Here is a 22859-nt window from a genome sequence, read left to right as displayed (position 1 = left end):
GCACACCAGGCCTCCCTGTCTATCACCAACTCCCAGAGTTTATTCAACTCATATCCATTGAGTCGGTGATGCCATCCAACCATCTCATCCTCTGTCATCCCCTTCTCCTCCCACCTTCAATCTTTCCCAGCATCAGGGTCTTTTCCAATGAGTCAGTTCTTCGTGTCAGGTGGCCAAAGTATTGGAGTTTCAGCATCAGTCCTTCCATTGAATATTCAGGACTGATTTCCTTTAGGGTGGACTGGTTGGGTCTCCTTGCAGTCCAAGGAACTCTCAAGAGTCTTCTCCAACACCACAGTTCAAAAGCATCAGTTCTTTGGTGCTTATCTTTCTTTATAGTCCAACTCTCACATCCATACATGACTACTGGAAAAACCATAGCTTTCTTGGCAAAGCAATGTCTCTGCTTTCTAATAGGCTGTCTAGGTTGGTCATAGCTTTTCTTTCAAGGAGCAAGGGTCTTTTAATTTCATGGCTGCAGTCACCATCTGCAGTGATTTTGGAGCCCAAGAAAATAAAGTCTGTCACTGTTTCCCCATCGGTTTGCCATTAAGTGATGGTACCAGATGCCATAATCTTAGTTTTCTGAATGTTGAGTTTTAAGCCAACTTTTTCACTCTTCTCTTTCACTTTCATTAAGAGGCTCTTTAGTTCTTGCTTTCTGCCATAAGGGTGGTGTCATCTGCATATCTGAGGTTATTGATATTTCTCCTGGCAATCTTGATTCCAGCTTGTACTTCATCCAGTCCCCCATTTCTCATGATGTACTCTGCATATAAGTTAAATAAGCAGGATGACAATATACAGCCTTGACATACTCCTTTCCCTGTTTGGAACCAGTTGTTGTTCCATGTCCAGTTCTAACTGCTGCTTCCTAACCTTCAGACAGATTTCTCAAGAGGCAGGTCAGGTGGTCTGGTATTCCCATCTCTTTCAGAATTTTCCTGAGTTTATTGTGGTCCACACAGTCAAAGGCTTTGGCATAGTCAATAAAGCAGAAATAGATGTTTTTCTGGAACTCTCTTGCTTTTTTGATGATCCAGCAGATGTTGGGAATTTGATCTCTGGTTCCTTTGCCTTTTCTAAATCCAACTTGAACTTCTAGAAGTTCATGGTTCACGTACTGTTGAAGCCTGGCTTGGAGAATTTTGAGCATTACTTCACTAGCGTGTGAGATGAGTGCAATTGTGCGGTAGTTTGAGCATTCTTTGGCATTGCCTTTCTTTGGGTTACATAATGGTAAAGAATCAGCCTGCAATACAGGAGTCCCGAGTTTGATCTCTGAGTTGGGAAGATCCCCGGGAAAAGGAAATGGCAACCCACTCAATTATTCTTGCCTGGAGAATTCCATGGACCAGAGGAGTCTGGGGGCTATAGCCCATGGGGTTCACAAAGAGTTGAACACAACTGAGCAACTAATACTAACTACCAACAACCTATCAGTTCCTGTGTAAAAATTGCCTTAAAATCTGTATTTTCTCAAATGTACACAAATAAGACTATATAGATACGTAAGACTATGTATATGTATCTTAGGCTTGCCTGTATTAATATCTAAACAATCCATAGCTAGACATACAGTTTATATAGCTAAGTAGAAATGATAATATCAATAGTACATAACTAAACAAAAAATTTAGCATTATTGGTGCATTTTATCAACTTTAAAATTAAAAATAGATCCTGAAATATGTGTTCTATTAGAAACTTATTCCTGTTGTCTGTCCAGGTTAGCATATGCTAGTGTTAATACCTAGAAGACAAGTAAATAAGGATCCATTAAAAAATGATATGATAATCCTGTGATGATTTTGCTTAATTACGGGTTAGGAATGACCTCAAACAAGTACATATATATCACGGCCAACCTGGTGCTGCTGGCCAAAAAATGGCGTGTTTCTTAATACTCAAAATAGTTCCCTGTCTTTTTTTATGATGTTTTAAATGTGTAGAGGAAAGCAAAATCTGTTCCTTAAATTCAGCAGGACTGACTTTATTAGTAGAGTAATGATGTATTCAGCCCAGACTCAGCAAGGGTGCTACGTGGTGCTGTGTGTTCACAGTGGACATTCAGTAACTATTCGTTGACTTTTTTAAAATTTATTTTTAATTGGAGGATAGTTGCTTTACAGTGTTGTGTTGGTTTCTGCTGTACATCAACATGAATCAGCCATAGGTACACATGTGTCCCCTCCCTTGTGAACCTCCCCCCACCCCATCCCACTGCTCGAGGTTGCCACAAAAGTGCCAGGCTGAGCTCCCTGTGCTGTACGGCAATTTCCCACTAGCTACCTGTTACACGCATGGTAATGTATGCATTTCAGTGCATTTTTTCAGTTTGTCCCACCCTCTCATTTTCCCTGTGTCCATACGTCTATTCTCTATGTCTGAATCTCTGTTCCCGCCCTGCAAATAGGTTCATTGATTTTTGGGTGGGAGAAAAATCAGTGTGTCTATGGTGAGAAAAGAACAAAATGACCCCTGGAGCAAGAGAATAGGATTCAAGAAATTTTCCTTTAAGTCCAAAGTTAAAGCAACTGTAAAGCTTGCAAATAGTGTATGAAATAACACACAGACACACACCTTTTTTTGATTTTTATTTGGAAATACCATGAACTTTGAGTATAATTCTAAATTCAGGCCACTGGAATTATTTTGCTCCCTTTTGGCAAATAATACCTGTGCTGTCTCCAGAGTTGTGTGTGTCTGTTTGTTGTTGATTTGTTTTTAAAGCCATCTGAAGCATGATAAATCAAACATTAGTTAAGTGGTAATATAGATAGCAGTGTTTTAACTTTTGTTAGTCATTATCACGTGGTTGCTTACTATATTTACTCTTTAGGCACACTACAGCAAAGTATATGTTCAGTTCAGTTCAGTTCAGTCGCTCAGTCGTGTCCGACTCTTTGCGACCCCATGAATCTCAGCACGCCAGGCCTCCCTGTCCATCACCAACTCCCGGAGTTCACTCAGACTCACGTCCATCGAGTCAGTGATGCCATCCAGCCATCTCATCCTCTGTCATCCCCTTCTCCTCCTGCCCCCAATCCCTCCCAGCATCGGAGTCTTTTCCAATGAGTCAACTCTTCACATGAGGTGGCCAAAGTACTGGGGTTTCAGCTTCAGCATCATTCATTCCAAAGAAATCCCAGGGCTGATCTCCTTCAGAATGGACTTGTTGGATCTTCTTGCAGTCCCAGGGACTCTCAAGAGTCTTCTCCAACACCACAGTTCAAAAGCATCAATTCTTTGGCGCTCAGCCTTCTTCACAGTCCAACTCTCACATCCATACATGACCACAGGAAAAACCATAGCCTTGACTAGACGAACCTTTGTTGGCAAAGTAATGTCTCTGCTTTTCAATATGCTATCTAGGTTGGTCATAACTTTCCTTCCAAGGAGTAAGCGTCTTTTAATTTCATGGCTGCAGTCACCATCTGTAGTGATTTTGGAGCCCAAAAAGATAAAGTCTGACACTGTTTCCACTGTTTCCCCATCTATTTCCCATGAAGTGATGGGACCGGATGCCATGATCTTCGTTTTCTGAATGTTGAGCTTTAAGCCAACTTTTTCACTCTCCACTTTCACCTTCATCAAGAGGCTTTTTAGTTCCTCTTCACTTTCTGCCATAAGGGTGGTGTCATCTGTATATCTGAGGTTACTGATATTTCTCCTGGCAATCTTGATTCCAGCTTGTGTTTCTTCCAGTCCAGCGTTTCTCATGATGTACTCTGCATAGAAGTTAAATAAGCAGGGTGACAATATACAGCCTTGACGTACTACTTTTCCTATTTGGAACCAGTCTGTTGTTCCATGTCCAGTTCTAACTGCTGCTTCCTAACCTGCATACAGATTTCTCAAGAGGCAGATCAGGTGGTCTGGTATTCCAGTCTCTTTCAGGATTTTCCACAGTTTCTTGTGATCCACACAGTCAAAGGCTTTGGCATAGTCAATAAAGCAGAAATAGATGTTTTTCTAGAACTCTCTTGCTTTTTCCATGATCCAGTGGATGTTGGCAATTTGATCTCTGGTTCCTCTGCCTTTTCTAAAACCAGCTTGAACATCTGGAAGTTCATGGTTCACATATTGCTGAAGCCTGGCTTGGAGAATTTTGAGCATTACTTTACTAGTATGTGAGATGAGTGCAACTGTGTAGTAGTTTGAGCATTCTTTGGCATTGCCTTTCTTTGGGATTGGAATGAAAACTGCCCTTTTCCAGTCCTGTGGCCACTGCTGAGTTTGCAAATTTGCTGGCATATTGAGTGCAGCACTTTCACAGCATCATCTTTCAGGATTTGGAATAGCTCAACTGGAATTCCATCACCTCCACCAGCTTTGTTTGTAGTGATGCTTTCTAAGGCCCACTTGACTTCACATTCCAGGATGTCTGGCTCTAGGTGAGTGGTCACACCATCGTGATTATCTGGGTCGTGAAGATCTTTTTTGTACAGTTCTTCTGTGTATTCTTGCCTTCTCTTCTTAATATCTTCTGCTTCTGTTAGGTCCATACCATTTCTTCCTTTATCGAGCCCATCTTTGCATGAAATGTTCCCTTGGTATCTCTAATTTTCTTGAAGAGATCTCTAGTCTTGCCCATTCTGTTGTTTTCCTCTATTATCTATGCATATTTTTAAGCCTACTTTATAAAACCTGGGAAATACTTTTATTATCTTTAAGTATTATGATGTTTTATCACTCTCTCAAATAGCCCAAATCATTTCTTGAATGGTTACATTGATGATTTGAAACCCCAACAATGTAGAAATCTTAGATTTCTTTTTGTTTTTAAGTGTGGAGATTTGGCATCTAGAGATTCTGTGGTTAAAACAGATCTTAAACTATTATGTGAAGGTTATATTAAAATTTTTGCATTCTAGCTCACCATGTAAAGGTACCTCACATGTGCGGGTACCAGTGAACATTTATAAAAAAATGAACCTTATTATTCTTTAATGATGGGTTATTTATGGAAATTATTTTATTTTTTACTTCATTTTTGCTTTGTCAATGATATTTTCTTTAATTAAAACCAAAATTCTCCAAACTGATTTATGTTGGGACTGATTTATACTATATGAATGCCGATTGACCTTTAAGTTTTATCTGTAAATCATCATTGTCTTGGTCAGATAAATAATCATAATCTTTAATAATCACAGATCTTCCTTGGCTGTTCAGCTTTAATGTGAAGTTTTATCCTCCTGATCCTTCTCAATTGACTGAAGATATCACCAGGTACTTTATGTTTATATTAAAAATGATTCATACTTATAGCTCTCATTTCTGTGCCCTGGGGGAATGGTGGTAATTTCAGCATTAAAAGAAAAATATTTATTCTTGAGTAGAGTTTTAGAAGTTTCCTGGGAAGTGAATATTCCAAAATACTTTGAAATGTTTCTAGTTTCAAAAATTTTGTTCATGTTTCTTTAATTCCCCACTTACATTCAAGTAATGGATTTTTTTTTAACTGCAGCAATCTTGTGTCCTATGTTATACTGTCAAAAATTACTGGTACTTAATATTTCAAATTTTAACACTAAGATGGTTTTTATTGTGTAACCTATGTGTGCCTGTGTAATGATCTTATATTACAAAGGTGATGCAAAGGTAGAAAAATGAAAAACTTTTTAAAATTTAGTTTTGGAAGTCTATTGAACTATGATTTTTTTTTACCCCACCCCCATCCCGCCCTTCTCTCTGGACAGCCCAGCTTCCCCCTCTACCCTGTCCTGAATCCCATGCTGACACTGATAGTCAGCTGACTTTCATCCTTAAGAAAATTATGGAGCACTTGTCATTCCTGGAAAATTAAGGAGCACAAGTACTTTGTTTACTATGGAATTATGATCATGATAAACAGAGTCCTTGCCTTGCCTGACAGGAGATTAGGGGGTAATACAGGTGTCACTGAATTGGGAGATGGCTGATTCCATGTACTGGGCCATGTTTTCCGACTCAACAAGAATCCTGGATCGGAAGCGGCTTGTCTGAATGCATTGGGTAGAGGCAAGAGGAGGGCAGGGCCGTGACACTCATGCCAGGCAAAATAATCCACAGGAAGAAGCCAGCAGCCCTGAGGAATGGCAGTCTCTCGACCATCTTCAAGGAGGAGGGAGGATCCTGCCATTTTGTTGGGTGGGGTTGGTGGTAACCATTGCAAGTAGTTAAATTTAAGAGTAGAAATGGGGTTTTAAAATGTTACCACAAAGAGTTGATAGGGAGATACCCCCCTCCCCAACCCAGATCCACACAGAGTATAAATAACGTGTTTCTGCATGTTATTTTGTAAAAGCCAGCATTTTTTATAACTGTATAATAATCCACTTGGAACCTTGAATGATACAGTATTATGATTATGGCTACTAGTCACTGATTCCCAGATACCATGCCATGTGTTTTATTTACATTATCCAATTTTTTGCCCTTACCTTCAAAGGGAAATTGAAGTTCTTCCCATTTTACAGACCAGAAGTTAGTCTTAGGCATGTAAATTAATAGTCAGCTCTGCCTGACTCTCAAACTCATGCCCTTTCTACTGTAAACTGATTTAGTTGCCTCTCTGGCTGGGGTAAATGGGCAGGTGAGGGCTTCCAAGTATAGACTAATTTGTAATTATTATTAAAGGATCTGAGGAAAAGAAATTTGTATGGAAAGGGTAGAGAGAATAAAGGGTGGCTGACCTTAGCTTTTCTTGCAAATGCTTAAAAACTGCAGCTATTTCTTAAATTTTATTAAGCTCTACAACTTTTGAAGGGCATGCTAATTTTGATTAGTTTTAAATCCAAGGAGACTAAGTGATTAGAATTTCACCTACAGTCACAAAACTCTTTATTGTAATAGTAAAAAGACACTGTTGCCAGAATAGCCATTCAGAATTTCCATCTATTACTTTGCCCTCCTGATTCAGTTTCTGTAAATAAGTCACAAAATTAGGAATCCATGGAGGATGTCGGGCTTCTTGTTACAGAAGACTTTTTGCTCTGGATTTGAAGAGTGCCATATTGTACATTTTTTTTTTCAAAGGAATATCAGAATTATGAGTGTTACAGTCTTGACTAATTGTTCTCTCTACTCTTTCTTCCCTGTTCTTCACAGATACTTTTTGTGCCTTCAGCTCCGGCAGGACATTGCCTCAGGTCGCCTGCCCTGCTCTTTTGTGACTCACGCCCTCCTGGGATCTTATACACTGCAGGCTGAACTTGGGGACTATGACCCAGAAGAGCATGCCAGTCATGACCTCAGCGACTTCCAGTTTGCCCCCACCCAGACAAAAGAGCTGGAAGAGAAGGTGGCAGAGCTGCATAAGACCCACAGGTCTGTAGACTTGCTTACTGGGGAGACAGTGGCCGTGGTGGGTTCAAATTGCTTCTCTTAGCGCTGGCTAGACATCTGAGTATAGCTGACAGGGTTGATCAGTTTGCCCTTGTGAAGCTTCACCTAGGACTGGTCAAGACAGCTTGGAGCACTGAGATATCCTTTCATTGTCTTTATGACTATAATACGAGGAACTGTGCTCATGGGTCTAACTTTTTTCATTTATTAGAAAAATTTACATTTCCCTATGACATTTCCTTGCCCTATCCCAGTCTTCTCCCTTCATATACACGTGTGTGCATGCACACACACACACACCCTTGACACAAACATATGTACTTGTTTGGCATTTATTATGCATTTCTTCTGCCTTTTAATTGTTTTTATCACCATATTTGTGAAAGCCAAGGAGATAATGAAGCATCAGGATTTGGATCAGAAATGTGAGTGACAATGGACACAAAAGGAATGAATCTACAGTTGGTTTCTCTGTCCACAGAAGATGACTTTGGTTTAGTTGAGGATTATTAATTACTTAAATACCATGTTGCACTTTGAGAATGTTTACATCTGTGTGAAAACAAATGGCTTTCTTAAGCACAAGTTTTTAAAACTCCCAGTGACCAAGTTCTAACTTGTCCCATATTGCAAAATTGAATTTTTCAAAAAATTTGATTGAAGTGACTTGAAAGGAAATTTAAGAGATTAGAGGCTTTTAAAAAACCACCTTCACTGACTTGTCTTTAAAAAAATAAATGCAATATTTGACTTTAAATATTTTCTTATTAACTTTATTCCAATTTTGTTCAGTAGACATGTATCATATAGTTTGAAACTGAAATATCAGGTGCTGAAATGCCATGGGGAATATGAAGATTAATGGAAGCCTGCTTTCTAGGAGCTTAAGATTTGTTTAGTTGGGGTATGTCAGCTGTAAAATCAAGTACAGGTACTTCTGATCTTTAGTATGATCAATCCTAGTGAAATAAAATTTATGAGAGAATTTGTCTATTCAGAAAGACACAATGACTTTATATTCTTTTATTTTTAAAGTTAATTTATATTGTACCCATTACTGCTGGGGTTTTTTCCCTAGTAGAAAAAAAATGAAAGCAACTTTCTAAGATAAAAAGGGTGAGGGGTGGAGGGGCACCTCTTTGCAATGAGTAGGTTCCTAATGAGAATGCAAACAGCCGACTCATTGGAACAGACCCTGATGCTGGGAAGGATTGAGGGCAGGAGGAGAAGGGGGTGACAGAGGATGAGATGGTTGGGTGGCATCACCAATGCAATGGACATGAACTTGGGCAAACTCCAGGAGATGGTGAGGGGCAAGGAGGCCTGGCATACTGCAGTCCATGGGGTCTTGAAGAGTTGGACATGACATGGTGACTGAACAACAACAAGAAAAAATTGCTGGAGGTTGAGGGTTGAGCCTTCTTACCTGTTTCTTTGTTGTCTGCGCATTTAGCTGGACCAATCCCTTCATCCTAAACTCTAAGCTTATGTACTCCTTTCCCCATTTTGGCTATATTTGCTTTGCATCCACCAATAAGATAATGTTGTTTCGTTTGATCCTTAGGGGCTTATCTCCAGCACAAGCTGATTCTCAGTTCCTAGAAAATGCCAAGAGGCTTTCCATGTATGGCGTTGACCTGCACCATGCCAAGGTACTGGGAGTGTGATGGGGAGGTGCCTCTTTCTGGTCTGTTGGCTACAGTTCTGAGAAGGCTTCAGTTTTAAATGAACCCACTTCACTTTTAGCAAAGGCTACTCCTCCTCCCCTGAGGGGCTCTGTAATAGTTCCTTGGGGTTTCTGGTTGTGGGGTGGGACCAGTGATTCTCCCCCAATTCTTCCTTCTTTTCTCAATGTTATGAGTTGATCCCTTCTCATATATACTTACTATAAGACTCACCTGATCAGCCTTCTTTACTCCTCATCCTGTCTTTATTCTGTGTCCCAGCTTTTGCTCTGCCAAGTGCTGCCTCGTGTCTAAAAAAACATCTCCTACTTAATGATTCTAGTTTTCATGATCAGGTAGTAGGAAGAGTCGGGATGGAGAGTGGGGTTGGGGGTACAAAAGATAAGGTGAAAGATGTATTTGGTTTTGAGCAATATGTCCAGAGTCAACTCAACATGAGACGGGAACCTATTGTCTGTTTTTAAAACACCCTGCCAATCCTTCCGTGTTAGGAAGTGCAAGTTATAGGAGTTAATAGGATTTGAGAAATCTCTAGGAAAGCCCCTCACTCAAAGATATCCTCTCTCTCTTGGCCTCAGATTATTAATTCTTGCTTTTGTGTTAATAGTACTTCATATTTGCAAAGAATTGCCTTTTCCTCTGTGTCTTCCTCCATTCTTTAAATGCTTTTTGTTATTACGAGAGAAATGCATATTCATCATAGAAAATAGAGGTGAATAGAATGTAAAAAGACTGAAATCGGTTTATGCAGAAATAGGCACTGTTGATATTTTTTTTAATTTTCTTGTTTTATTAAAAAAAATCTGAGCAATGTCACATTTTTAAAATGGGATTATACTATGAGTATTATTTTGTAATTTTTTTAACTTGCTCTTAGAAAACACTGCTCCATGTTAGTAAATAGTCTCTGACAGCAACATTTTTAACTGCTAAATGCTATATACTCTTAATTTTTAAAAGCACTTCCACATATACTATCTTATTTACGGTTTGGATGTTTTTATTTTTACAAAACTACATAAAACAGAATGCAGATGGCTTGTTACACTAACTGGCTTGTTGCCTCCAGCCACATAGTGTAAAGTAGTCCCATCTGTGTGATGTCTGCTGATATATCCTGCTAGGAAGTGAAACAGATCTTTTCCACACTTCAGTGTCTTGTAGCTCATTTCTCTGTATGATGGGGACAGGCGGAGTCAGCAGACACACAGAACTAAGGGAGGGAGGAAAGAGAGGTTTGGTATCCTAAAGGCCCCTAGAGCCCATGTCTCCTGTAAGCCCTGTTATTCTTGTCACACATGAATCTTCCATCTGCTGCTTTTGTTGATCATTAGTGAGAAACCAGTTTTTAGATGGTAATCCTGGAAGGTTTCCAGATTCTTCTTTTTGAAGTTATGGAGAAGGGGATGTCAGAGAATGAGATGGCTGGATGACATCACCAACCTGATGGAGATGAGTTTGAGCACAAACTGGGAGTCGGTGATGGACAGGGAGGCCTGGCGTGCTGCATTCCATGGGGTCTCAAAGATTCAGACATGACTGAGCAACTGAACTGAACTGATGTTAGAAAAGTTAAAAAGTTGCTGGTTTTGTTATAATTTCAGTTCTTACTGTGTGGTTAAGAGTAGATCACTTTAGAAAAGTCAGAATAACATGCATATATTCAATATATCATCTGGTGGACTTGTTAGATAATACCTGATGAGCAAGATATTTGTAGCTCATTGAAAAAAAAGTCTGTAGCAATTTAAAAACACCTTTCATGTAGTTTAAAGTTTTGTGTGTTTATACATTTTTCATTGCCTTGAGATCATGTTTAAAAGTTTTTAATTAATATTTTATTGTCAAAAGAGTTTTTAACGGCACACTTATGTCAGGACAAGGTGGGGATGTTGAATGAAAGGGCTCTGGACAAAGGCAGGCAGAAACCACAAGAGTAGAATGATGCCTGTGAGCTGTTAACAGCAGCTCTCCTAACCTGGGTGTGGATTGGTTAGGCAGAGAGTAGCTGTCAGAACTCAGGAGAGAGATCTGTGTGGAGCTGCGATTGTCGAGGACAGAGCCACCCTCATGCGACTACACGGGGAGGGAGTCTGGGTGTTAAAACCCCAGACCTTCCCAACTTCTTCCTCTCTGGTCTTATCTGAGAACTTCCCATTGGCCGAACCCATTGGAAGTCGGTGGGCGTGGGATCCTGTTGATGTCCCTCGTGGGGCGGCTTCCTGAGGCAGTAAGCACAGCGGATGGAAGGAAGGAAGGAAAGGGCTCCCTTTTTATTAGTTTATTTTACTGACTTTGTTGCTGAGTGGCAGAAGTCAACCATGGAGAACTAGGACTTTTTTCCCTTCAGCTTCTTTATCTGTAATTTCTGTTCATACAGATACTGATAATTCTAAAACAATGTGTGGAACAATCAAAAATCAACTGATTAACTTGGATCCAGATTGTGTTTATTTTTAAGTCAGATAAAATAGCTTCAGTGTCCTGTTGAAAGATTACCTCACACTAGTGATGGCTTTGTTGAATGTTTCAAATGAAGGGTGCCTCCCTCTTCGTGCAGAGTACATGCTGTCTTGGGCACTCTTCCGGCCTGCTCCCTGTGCCTTGGTCAGTGATGTTTTGAGCAGATGCATCTTTTGTGTCTGGTGCCACATTGCTTGGGTACCTGTGACTGGTTCACTCCAGCTTTCACTCTGTTCCTAGAGAGAACTGTGACTGTCTGGATATCGGTGAATAAAAGCACCTGATAGAAGAGATTTTTAAACCTGTTCAGATGGTTTAATGCGATATTATTTATATACATGAATTACTCACACATCACAGCAGTGAATACAGTCGGCATCAGTTACCTAGCACTATGGACTTCCCTGGTGGCTCGGAGGGTAAAGAATCTGCTTGCAGCGTGATTCAACCCCTAGGTTGGAAAGATCCCCTGAAGAAGGGAATGGCTACCCACTCCAGTAATCTTATCTGGAGAATTCCGTGGACAGAGGACCCTGGCAGGCTGCAGTCCACGGGGTCACAAAGAGTCGGACACGACTGAGCGACTCAAACACACACACAAACACCCCTAGTACTGTACTTCTGTTTTTAAAAAACAGATAAAAATTGCATTTAATTGTTCTCAGTAACAAGGCAGTTGAAATGTTACACATTTATTGACTTGAACCTAGACTGTATGAGGTTTGTTTTAGCATATTTTGTGAGAATTTTTCTATGTTATTAATGATTTCTGAATATGTGAATATCTCTGAATGATTTTTCATATCTTGAGTGAGATCTAGTTCTTCTCTTAAAGATCCTTGAGTATTATATATATTAGATCTTCCAGCCCTACTTGAAATGTGAGGAGACAATTTTTTTTTTTTTTTACTTTTGTCTGTAAATTTATTTGATCTTTAAAAATGTCAGGCTGAAAATTATTCTAGATGGTTATCTTTTTCACATTAAAACATTGAGGGAAGAAAACAGTATTAATAAGTTTAAGAATAGTCTACCATCCTTTGAAACATGCCAGCTGAAGGAATGTTGTAATGAGAACTAGATGTCAGCACTTAAGAGTTATTGGAAAACTGCTTGAAAGAATTCAAAGATTTCAACACTGTCATCCTAGAATAGAAACTGTCTGCGAGGTTAGTGTTTTGCAGAATATAGGCGTTATTTAACAGCCATTAGCTGGCATAGTCCATCTGAGATAAATTTGCCTACAGTAAAATGGCTGACTGCACCTTAGGGCAGGCTGACACGCTGTCCGGAGCTGAAATAGCCTCTCACAAAACAAGTTTTATCTCCCTCGCTTCAGGATGTCTAAATTGAGGTCTGTTTCCTCCCTTTTGGGTTTTGCAGCCAAGCTTGAGAACATATGAGTTAGGCCTTTTGAAGAATACTGCGTCCTGTAGTCATGTTGCTATACCTAAAATCTGGCCCCTCGAGTGAAGTATCTAGATTTAAGAGGTGTCATGTATCTTACTGCTTCTATTAACACATGTTCTGTTGCTGAAACTGAAACACAGACCCGTTAGATTGGCATTCTTGATCATGGGTTGAGGGAGATTGTAGGTTTTCCAACCTGTGTAACTTCCACAGCTTTAATCATGGTCAAATGGCCTTCTCTTGGCAGGACTCAGAAGGCGTGGACATCAAGCTGGGTGTATGTGCTAATGGACTCCTCATCTACAAAGACAGGCTGAGAATCAATCGTTTTGCTTGGCCGAAAATCCTGAAAATCTCCTATAAGCGCAGTAACTTCTACATTAAAGTTAGGCCAGCAGAGGTAAGCAAGGGCACGTAGCCCTGGCCGTGTCTAACTGGGCTTTGTCAGTGTTCTCTTTTATGGCTGTGAGCTAGCAGAATTCTTTTCCATTGAGTTTTAAGAAAATGAACTATTATTTATTCCTCCGTGGTTAAAAAAAAAAAGTCAAGTCAGGGTTTTGATGATAAACTTGCATATATATTCCTGTTGGTAAGAAAACCAGTATCAGCCACAATTTCACAGAAAAGAGAAAGTACTATGCGCCTGCCACACCATGGGGGTTCGTTTTTCTTTTGAATCAGCTAAGTGGGCGAGATCCATGGATGGCAGGTGGGAAGATGAATTTTAGTGGACATTAAAGGATAGCTGGTTTATGTCAGTGGTTGATATTTGCCTTTTTTTCAAGAGGAACAATTAGTTTTTAGTGCGATATCTGAGCCCATGATTTTTAGTAACTTCCAATCAGCTCTTAAGGAGACATGGCTGATTTGTCTTATGGATTTATTCTAGCTGGAACAGTTCGAGAGCACCATTGGCTTTAAGCTGCCAAACCATCGGGCAGCAAAAAGGCTATGGAAGGTGTGTGTGGAACATCATACTTTCTACAGGTAATTTTGAGAAAACAGCTTGGGATTCATGTGAGCAGCTCTGGGTACCCTCGAGATCCGAGGCGGTGGCAGTGCATAGAGCGGCAGACACAGCCGCACCTTAGGTTCTGCGGGCTCCCCATTCGTGTGTCTGTTTCTGTCACCTGGCCGTGCTCCTCATGGCTTGGGGCTGATCTTCTGCCATGGTCCAAAACTCCAGTTGCCCTTCCTTCTACCCTCCCGCCTTGGCTGTTCTTCCGCTGTCACTCACCTTAGTAGGTTTCACTTAATTGCTCTTACCAGCTCCCTCTGCTTTCACTTCTTCCCCAACGAAACCAGCTCTGGACCTGCCCCTTTGCTAGTTTGTCAGGAGTGTTCTAGCCCCCTTAGCCCCGGTCATTGTTGCACATCAGCCTCTAGTCTCCTGGCTCTGGGTTAATCCTGTGTCCTGATCTCATCATTTCTATTCCTGTGCTGCCACACAGTCCCTTCAGTAGCATAACTATTCTCATAGACACACTTGCACAGCCCTGTGGATTGATGCTATTGCAGAGCGACTGTTGCCTACATTGGCTGGATCCTCAGGGCCACCATCACAAATGTGCATGGTCTTCTTCGGCCCCCTGCCCCACTGCTCAGATGCCCTCCATCATGGGGTATGCTGATAGTAGACACTGTGGGTCATGAGTGTTCTTGGTTTCATGATCTTCTCTTTTTGTGTTTAACTAAGCATCATTTCCCTCTCCCCTTTCTTCTCTTGTCTCAAGGAAGAGGAGTCATTCCTCTGCCTTGAGAGTATATATAGCCCGCATGAAACAAACTTAGAACTGTTTCTGGTATGTAATAATGTTTGTCACTCTTATCATTATTCTTAGTTTGGTAGCATAGTGTGCTGTTTATCTACTTTCAAGACTGCTCTAATACACTCATTTCAGAGGAGTCACATTACCACTGACTTAAGTCACCAAAAAATTCTTTTGGAGAAAACTCATAAATGCTTGTGTTCAACCCTTTTTTGTTTTGTTTTGTTTTGATTTCTGTTTCTGTTTAATTGTAGCTTAATTGCTTAAAGATTTCTTTGTGATCAGGAAATTAGTCTGTAAGCTAATACTTTGCGTATGTGGTCACAACTGTCAGTTAGTTGGGCAAGAAAGCCCTTTTATCCTCTGGTAAATGACTTTCCCCCTTTTGCATTATGACTTATATCTTATATTTCTTAGATTTAAAATATTTTTCTTATATTTCTTGAATTTATATTTTTTGCAAACTGGACATAAGAGAAAATGCTCAAATGGAGCTGCTCATTCTGGGAAGATGTGGCCTGTGGTTGAATTACAGTTAGCAGAGGAGAACCTGCAGAGGCTGCCAGATAGTCCAGTCTCACCCTCCTCTTTGCCTCTAGTCTTTTTTTCTCCTTTTAAAATAATTTTATTTTATAGTGGCAGGGTCGCTTAACACATTTTAAGTATTATTACTGACTGTAGGTACAATGGGGCTTCCCTTATAACTCAGCTGTTAAAGAATTCACTTGCAATGCAGGAGACCCTGGTTCGATTCCTGGGTCCGGACAATCCACTGGAGAAGGATAGGCTACCCACTGTAGTATTCTGGCCTGGAGAATTCCATGGACTGTATAGTTCATGGAGTTGCAAAGAGTTGGACATGACTGAGCAAATGTTATCCTATTTAGTTGAAAGTTTTTCCCCAGTGATTAACAACTCCCCATTGCCCCCTCTCCCACCCCCTGGGAACCACCATTTAAGTATTTGAGTCTGTGAATATGACTGTTTTGGATACCCCATATAGGCAGAATTGTGTAGTACTTGTCTTCTGTGTCTGGCTTGTTTCACCTTAGCATAATTTTCTCAAGATCTATCCCTATTGTCACATATTGCAGACTTTCCTTCTTTTTTTTTTAAAAGGATGAATAGTGTTCCATTTACGGAGAAGGCAATGGCACTCCACTCCAGTACTCTTGCTTTGAAAATCCCATGGACGGAGGAGCCTGGTAGGCTGCAGTCCATGGGGTCGTGAAGAGTCGTACACGACTGCGTGACTTCACTTCCACTTTTCACTTTCATGCATTGGAGAAGGAAATGGCAACCCACTCCAGTGTTCTTGCCTGGAGAATCCCAGGGACGGGGGAGCCTGGTGGGCTGCCGTCTATGGGGTCGCACAGAGTCAGACACGACTGAAGCGACTTAGCAGCAGCAGCAGCAGCAGCAGCAGCAGTGTTCCATTTTATGTGTATCCTGTAATTCCTTTATCCGTTTACTTATCAATGGATGGTTAGGTTGTTTCCACATCTTAATTATTGTGACCATCGCTATATTGAATATGGGAATGCTCATACCTCTTTGAGATCCTGATTTCAGTTCTTTTAGAAAAATACCCATGTGTGGGATTGATGAATCATGTGATATTTCTATTTTTAATTTTTTAAGGAGCCTCCCAACTGTCTTACACAGCTTCTGCACCATTTTGTATTTCTACCAACAGTATGGAGGGGTCCCGGCTTTTTCACATTCTCTCCAGCATTGGTTGTCTTTAGTTTAACAATTTTTGTGGAGCAGGGTGTATTTCCTTCGGGGTCATCAATGCATATTTCTTATTTGAGATATTTTTTAGAAATGTCTCTTTTTTTGTAGGTACTGGTCTCTCAGTACCTACAGAGCATACTTCATGAATAGATGATGAAAATAAATGCGATTTAGTCAACTTGTTTTTCAAGGAGAATGAGCATTTGTTAATTACTGCACCGATGAGCTTGTCAATGACACTTTTTCTCTATACATAACTGCTTTCTTACATAGCGTTCTTTGACCATAGGTGGATTGCAAGGTAGGGAAACCTACCATATTCAGGCAATCAGAAGGCAGTGCATGGTGAATGACTGCCTTTCTCACCTTGCCTCTGGTCCTCATGGTTGGTTTAGACTTTCAGAGCCTCAGCTTCTTCCATGTAGAGAAAGAGAATACAGAGCACAGATAAGAGTTCATTTCCTGTCTAAATGTCTTAACATTCTGGCTTTCTAATTTAAGGATATAGAGCTTTTTCCAAAGTATAGTTTAAGGCACCGATGTCTTCAGATTTTGCTTTCTCAGCAGTATCATCTGTGTCTCCTTTGAAGATCTGTTGGCATAAAATGGATGTTCTCAAGAAACACTTCTGCCACCCTCCACGACAAGACTCAAGCCAAGAATGTATCAGTTCTTTTTTCATCAGTTTCATTCTAACTCATAGTATTTCTGGGTTAATACGATTGAGAATTCTGAATCGATGGGAAGCCACCTCTTGAATTACTATATGTGGCTTTACCCTAGACTTGAATCTCTCTTCATTGCTTGTTAAGCACAAGATTTCTAAAAATTGAGCAGAAATGCCTGACATACTTGATATGGTAAAGAACCCTTTAAGAAATCACGCTTCTCTGGAGAATAATAAGAAAAGTTTTGGTGGAGTTCTCCATATTCTGAAACTGTCAACTGAAGTCTTCTTATTTAATACATTCTCTGAGAGCTCTGGGATTATCTGTTTTGTTAAAATGCTTTGACAGCTTTTGATCAGGCAGTGAAAGCAAGATCATTTCGGTTGTATACCAGACAAGATTGGCTCATTTACTAAAAATTTGTTTTCACATAAGTCTGGAAGTACTTGACATCAGTAAAGTTTTACCTCATTCATTACAGACCCGGGGTTTAAGCAGTACAGTCGCGCTGCCAATAAAGGGTGTTAGTCATCTCTGCAGATCTGCTGTGTACTTCATGCGAGAGCATCACTTGATGGAACAGATTCTTGAGTTAATGTTCTTTCCCAGAGAAATAGACATAAATATTAAGAATTGCTAATGGTAATGGATTGCTGCTTGGCACTTAAGGCTAGGAGCAAGAATTCAGGCATATGTGTTTATATAAATGATTTAAGTTAATACAAATAAATAACCTTTGGTACACACAAAGAACAGCTGCGTTTTTGCTCAGGTTGAGGAAAACATATTACTCATGAATATATGAATGAGGAGTTATTCATCTTATCATGATCATAAAGCTCTGTATATAGGAGGGTTTATAAACAGTGTTCACTTTTATTAGTGTAAGCAGCGTTTTTGGACCAAATAATCATACGTAATGAAGTGAGATATTATATAGTTTCAAAGTTAAAAAACATCCACGAAGTCTAATTTTGTTCCCCTTCCCCCACCTTCATAGGCTTGTGTCTCCAGAGCAGCCACCAAAGGCCAAGTTCTTGACCTTAGGGTCCAAATTCCGCTACAGTGGCCGTACACAGGCGCAGACCCGCCAGGCCAGCAGCCTGATTGACCGGCCGGCGCCACACTTCGAACGCACTTCTAGTAAACGGGTCTCCAGGAGTCTAGATGGAGGTAAACACATTTATTGTATTAGGATTCTGGATTCCAGTCGTCTTTTTCTAATCCAGTGGGATTAGAAAATATTGAACTAGTTATTAACAAGACCCCTAGAAATACCTAGAGGGATAGCCTCTAGATATTTTTTTTCCGTGAGTAAATAAAATACTATTAATTACACTTACTTGAAAATCATTTTATAGTGTTTTGAAGTTGTCGTTCTGAACCTAAATTTTCTTGGCACTGTCAAAACACACAGATGTTAGAGTTTTTGATGAGATGTTGGACAGACTTCTTAATTGTGATGTATTTTATGTGATTTGATTTCTTGAACTTATTAATTAATGGCAAACTTGGGTTTTTGGAGCCGCAGCAGCAGTATATATAGACCCTTTATTCAAAGGAATGCAAAACTTCATTGCATCATCACAATTTTAGGTTTAAAAACTCTTATTAAAGCTTAACAGACATTCTAGCATATAGGAAACCATTCACAGCTTCAAGGATTAGTTGAAGGACAGTGTTCTAACAACAAGAAAGGAAATATGTATTCATCTATTCTTACACCCCAGGAGAGACATTTATAAATGTGTATACATTTTTTCTATTCGAATTCTAATTAGCTACATATTTGTAGTTTTTAAATAAATTACACATGGAAATAAATTGATGTTGCTTCCCTTCATTTTACGTATATATATATGTATATCTTATTACCCTAATTTTGGGTTAATAGCAGGTTTTCTATAAAAGAGCTGAGGTTATTTTTTTTAAGATATTTAAAAAAATGTTTTCCTTTCTACCTACTAGCAAGTAAGTGGTGTGGATGCTTTTCTACCAAAAGTAGTTTCCCAACATTTTTTGGTTGCTTAATCTCAAAACATATATGCAAAAGATCCTTTAATGTTGAACTGGATAAGTTCTATTTTACTGCTGTTTATCAGTAAGAACCTATTTTTCATTGTTATTAGTATTGCTGTTAATCATTCTGAAATACAAACTCGAACGGCTTATGTTTCATATAATTAGTTAAAGCAGGCTGGATATGCTAATAGATAAAAAATCTTCTCTCATTAGTGAAGGATTGACATTCATTGCCTTAGATCTATTTTTCCTGGAATAAACTTAGGAAATAGATCTGGGCAGACACACAGAGATAGTTAATAATATTTGTTGGTGGACATTTTGGTATATATAGTTACTGAATTTTCTGGAGAATCTTTCATACAATTTATGAGGCCACAGAAAAAATGTGCAATGGGATCATAAATTGTGGTTTGAATAAATGTCCACATCCCCAAATGTAGTGATTTACATTTAATGAATTATTGCTGTATGATAGTTGTTAGAGTATCTTTCAGTTCATCAACAACTGAGCACTTTTTTCCAAGTAAATCCGAAGAATGTGCCCGCTTGTGTAAATATTTCACAAGCCTTGCCCCTTGCCACAGTGAATTTATACAAGTGCTGAATAAATGCGATCAGTGTTATTTCATGCCTTGAGAGAAATCATTCCTCTTTCTGTAACACTGTCTGTTTCAGCCTTTGTTTTCGAACTATGAGGTTTTTATAACTCATATGTTGTGAGTTTTTAGAGTTTAAAAAGAGCAGTAAAGCAGTGCCTTTTCTTGGAGGTATATAAACTGTGCTCGAGGAAACCCACCGTCTTGTATGGGCAGTTACCGCAGTGGGTTATAGTGGGTCTGTATCTGAAAACAATGATTTTCACAAGTAAAAGCAACAAACATGGCACAGTAATCCATTATTTTTCCTTTTGTGTTTTGGACACTGTAATTCATCAGATGGGCAAGTCATCAAAAGGATTATTGTGTTATTGTGAAAAATAGGAGGCTTTTCATGCCAATACATGACCAGACAGCTAGGGAACTATTTGGTGAGGGCTTATGTTCTTTTTTTTTCCCCTTCAGAGCAAAGCTAGGCTGTAACCTGGTACTGAGCTTTATTTTCCCCACCACACCATCAATATACCTTTTTTTGTTGTTGTTGTTTACATGTATTGTAGTTTCTTTTTTCTGTTTTTAAACAGACTATTTAGATATATAAATATTCTTCAATTTAAGGATTGAAAAATTAAATTTACTAGTGATTACATTGATTTTTACTTTCTATGTGATATCTAAAGATAAAATATCAAATAAAAATCAACCTAGATAGCTATTTTAGAACAGTGAGATTCCAGGATTGCACAATAAAACCTGAAATGAGACAAATCAGTCATTGAGAGTGCTAACACCCAGGATGCATGTGAGAACAGGGAACTCGTGATTTCCCGAAAGTGGAAAGTGTAATCAAGGACATTACAGACTGGGTAAGGTCTGTCTGAGGAAGAACCATTTGGGTTGAGACTTAAGGGATGAGAAAGAGTAGAACAGGAGATACAGATTCCAGGTAGCACTAGTAGTAGTAGCAAGTCTGAAGGTCATAAGTTTGGGGACAGCTTGATACATTCCAGGAACAGAAGGAAGGCAAATGTAGTCAGAGCTGATTAGTGATGGGGAGAGGTAGGCTGGGAACAGATCACACAGGAGCTTGCAGGCTATTGTGGGGAATGTGGTTTTTATTTTAGGGAAGCACTGAAGACTGTATGTGTTCATATGTACACATGTGTACACACTTGTGCCAGCACATGTTTACAGGTCAGTTCAGTCACTCAGTTGTATCCAACTCCCTGCGACCCCATGGACTACAGCACGCCAGGATCCCTGTCCATCACCAACTCCCTGAGCTTACTACTCAAACTCATGTCCACTGAGTCGGTGATGCCATCCAACCAGCTCAGCCTCTGTCATCCCCTTCTCTTCCTGCCTTCAATCTTTCCCAGCATCAGGGTCTTCTCCAATGAGTCAGTTCTTCACATCAAAAGTATTGGAGTTTCAACTTCAGCATCAGTCCTTCCAATGAATATTCAGGACTAATTTCCTTTAGGACGGACTGGTTGAATCTCCTTGCAGTGCAAGGGACTCTCAAGAGTCTTCTCCAACACCACAGTTCAGTTCTTCGGTGCTCAGGTTTCTTTATGGTCCAACTCTCACATCCATACATGACTACTGGAAAAACCATAGCTTTGACTAGAGGGACCTTTGTCAGCAAAGTAACATCTCTGCTTTTTAATACTGTCTAGGTTGGTCATAGCTTTTCTTCCAAGGAGCAAGCATCTTTGAAATTCATGGCTGAAGTCCCTATCTGTAGTGACTTTGGAGCCCAAGAAAATAAAAGTCTCTCACTGTTTCCATTGTTTCCCCATCTATTTGGCACGCCATGAAGTGTACAGTGCTGTTCTAAAAAAAAAAAAACAACAGTCACTTGATTAATGCCGTGTCTAGAACAATTGGAGAGGATGAGGGAAGAAGTTGAGGCCAACTGGTTAGGCATAGTCCTGGTGAGAGTCATGGTGGTTTTGTCTCAGATGGTGGTAGACCAATTAGCCATTTGGCACTGTAGGTTCAGCTCCTTGGGCTTATAATCTTAGGGTTCTACAAAGGTGTAAGACCTGACAAAAGTTAATAGCAAACTGAAATCAGTAACTGTTTAATAAAAGTATGCAGTGTGAACATCTTGCCAACTTAATTATGTAACTTTAAATTTGATATTCATTAAAATTTGATATCATTATATTTAAAACCATTTCTAGGTCAGATTTTCTCATTTTGCAGTAAGTTTCTGAGTATGCATAATGAGTGCTTAGGGACCATAATCTTAAGTTAAAGCTAAAAACTCAAGCCATATACTTTTCAAGGAAGAATTATTAAAATTTTTTAAAAGTTCAAAAAAAAAACTCTAGAAAATAATTATACTTTATGTATGATGTGAATTTGTTTTAATGTTTAATTGGATTTGGTGCAGGCTTTCCAAAGTATGAGTGTTTAAATCCATGAAACTCTTAAAAGGTACCTGAATGGTAAAATAGAGGTGGAAGGAAATTTGCCATGTTTAGAAATACATATGAGGATTCTGTTGGACATACTGATTGTTGAGGGGTAAAGGAAAAGACTTCCAGGTTTCTGACTTCAGTAATTTGGTGAACGGTGAGACTAGAAAAGAAGGAAGTTTGGACAGGGTGTGTGAGGGGTATGGATTAAGAGGCTTCTTGTAACACATGAATTAGGGGTCTAGAGGTTGCCCAAGTTCAGTATGGTGGGTCACACACATTTCTGCCCTTCAAGAGCTTGCAGCCTAAAGGCCTGTCTTTATTGTGCTTCCCTGGGAGCCTGGGACCAGAGCCAACCATACTGTGTCAGGAAGATGCTTTTTATGCAGGTGAAATGACTGCAGTGGTTGTCCCACTCTTTGGGGGAGAATCTAAAGATAGAGGCTTTTGCCAGTTGCTGCTCACTTGGCCTTGTTGAGATCTGAGGCCATCTTGGGTTGCTCTGGCATATGACAGAAATGTCAACACGGTACATGTTCCTGCCCATCTGTATGATAGATGAAGGGACCCAAAAGGCCAGATTTGCTAAGGCAGAAGGTTTCTATGTATTAGGCTTGCTGCAGGTCAAGTCGAGGCATTCAGGAGGGAGGTTAGAAAAATAAAAAACAGTAAACATAAATACAGAAGTTAATTCTCTAAAATCTACCTTTCCTGTCTTGGCACAATTTTGACTAGTGTTCTAATTAAA

At 39.6% G+C, this 22859-nt stretch overlaps 1 protein-coding gene across 26 annotated transcripts in view; it reads left to right on the top strand.

The window, feature by feature from the left end:
* EPB41L2 (erythrocyte membrane protein band 4.1 like 2) overlaps window positions 1-22859 on the top strand; it is a 211569-nt gene that overhangs the window by 143199 nt on the left and 45511 nt on the right. For all 26 annotated transcript variants that reach the window (XM_027551539.1, XM_027551529.1, XM_027551541.1 and 23 more), the window contains exons 6-11: window positions 5160-5235; window positions 7096-7314; window positions 8897-8984; window positions 13138-13290; window positions 13780-13877; window positions 18065-18237. In XM_027551539.1, coding sequence (XP_027407340.1) covers window positions 5160-5235; window positions 7096-7314; window positions 8897-8984; window positions 13138-13290; window positions 13780-13877; window positions 18065-18237 — 807 coding nt within the window. The remainder of the gene's footprint in view (window positions 1-5159; window positions 5236-7095; window positions 7315-8896; window positions 8985-13137; window positions 13291-13779; window positions 13878-18064; window positions 18238-22859) is intronic.

The sequence above is a fragment of the Bos indicus x Bos taurus genome, chromosome 9 (assembly GCF_003369695.1).
Source record: "Bos indicus x Bos taurus breed Angus x Brahman F1 hybrid chromosome 9, Bos_hybrid_MaternalHap_v2.0, whole genome shotgun sequence".
Taxonomy (NCBI): Eukaryota; Metazoa; Chordata; class Mammalia; order Artiodactyla; family Bovidae; genus Bos; species Bos indicus x Bos taurus.
Note: the sequence above shows the minus strand (reverse complement) of the source record. Positions and strands in the feature narration are given on the sequence as shown.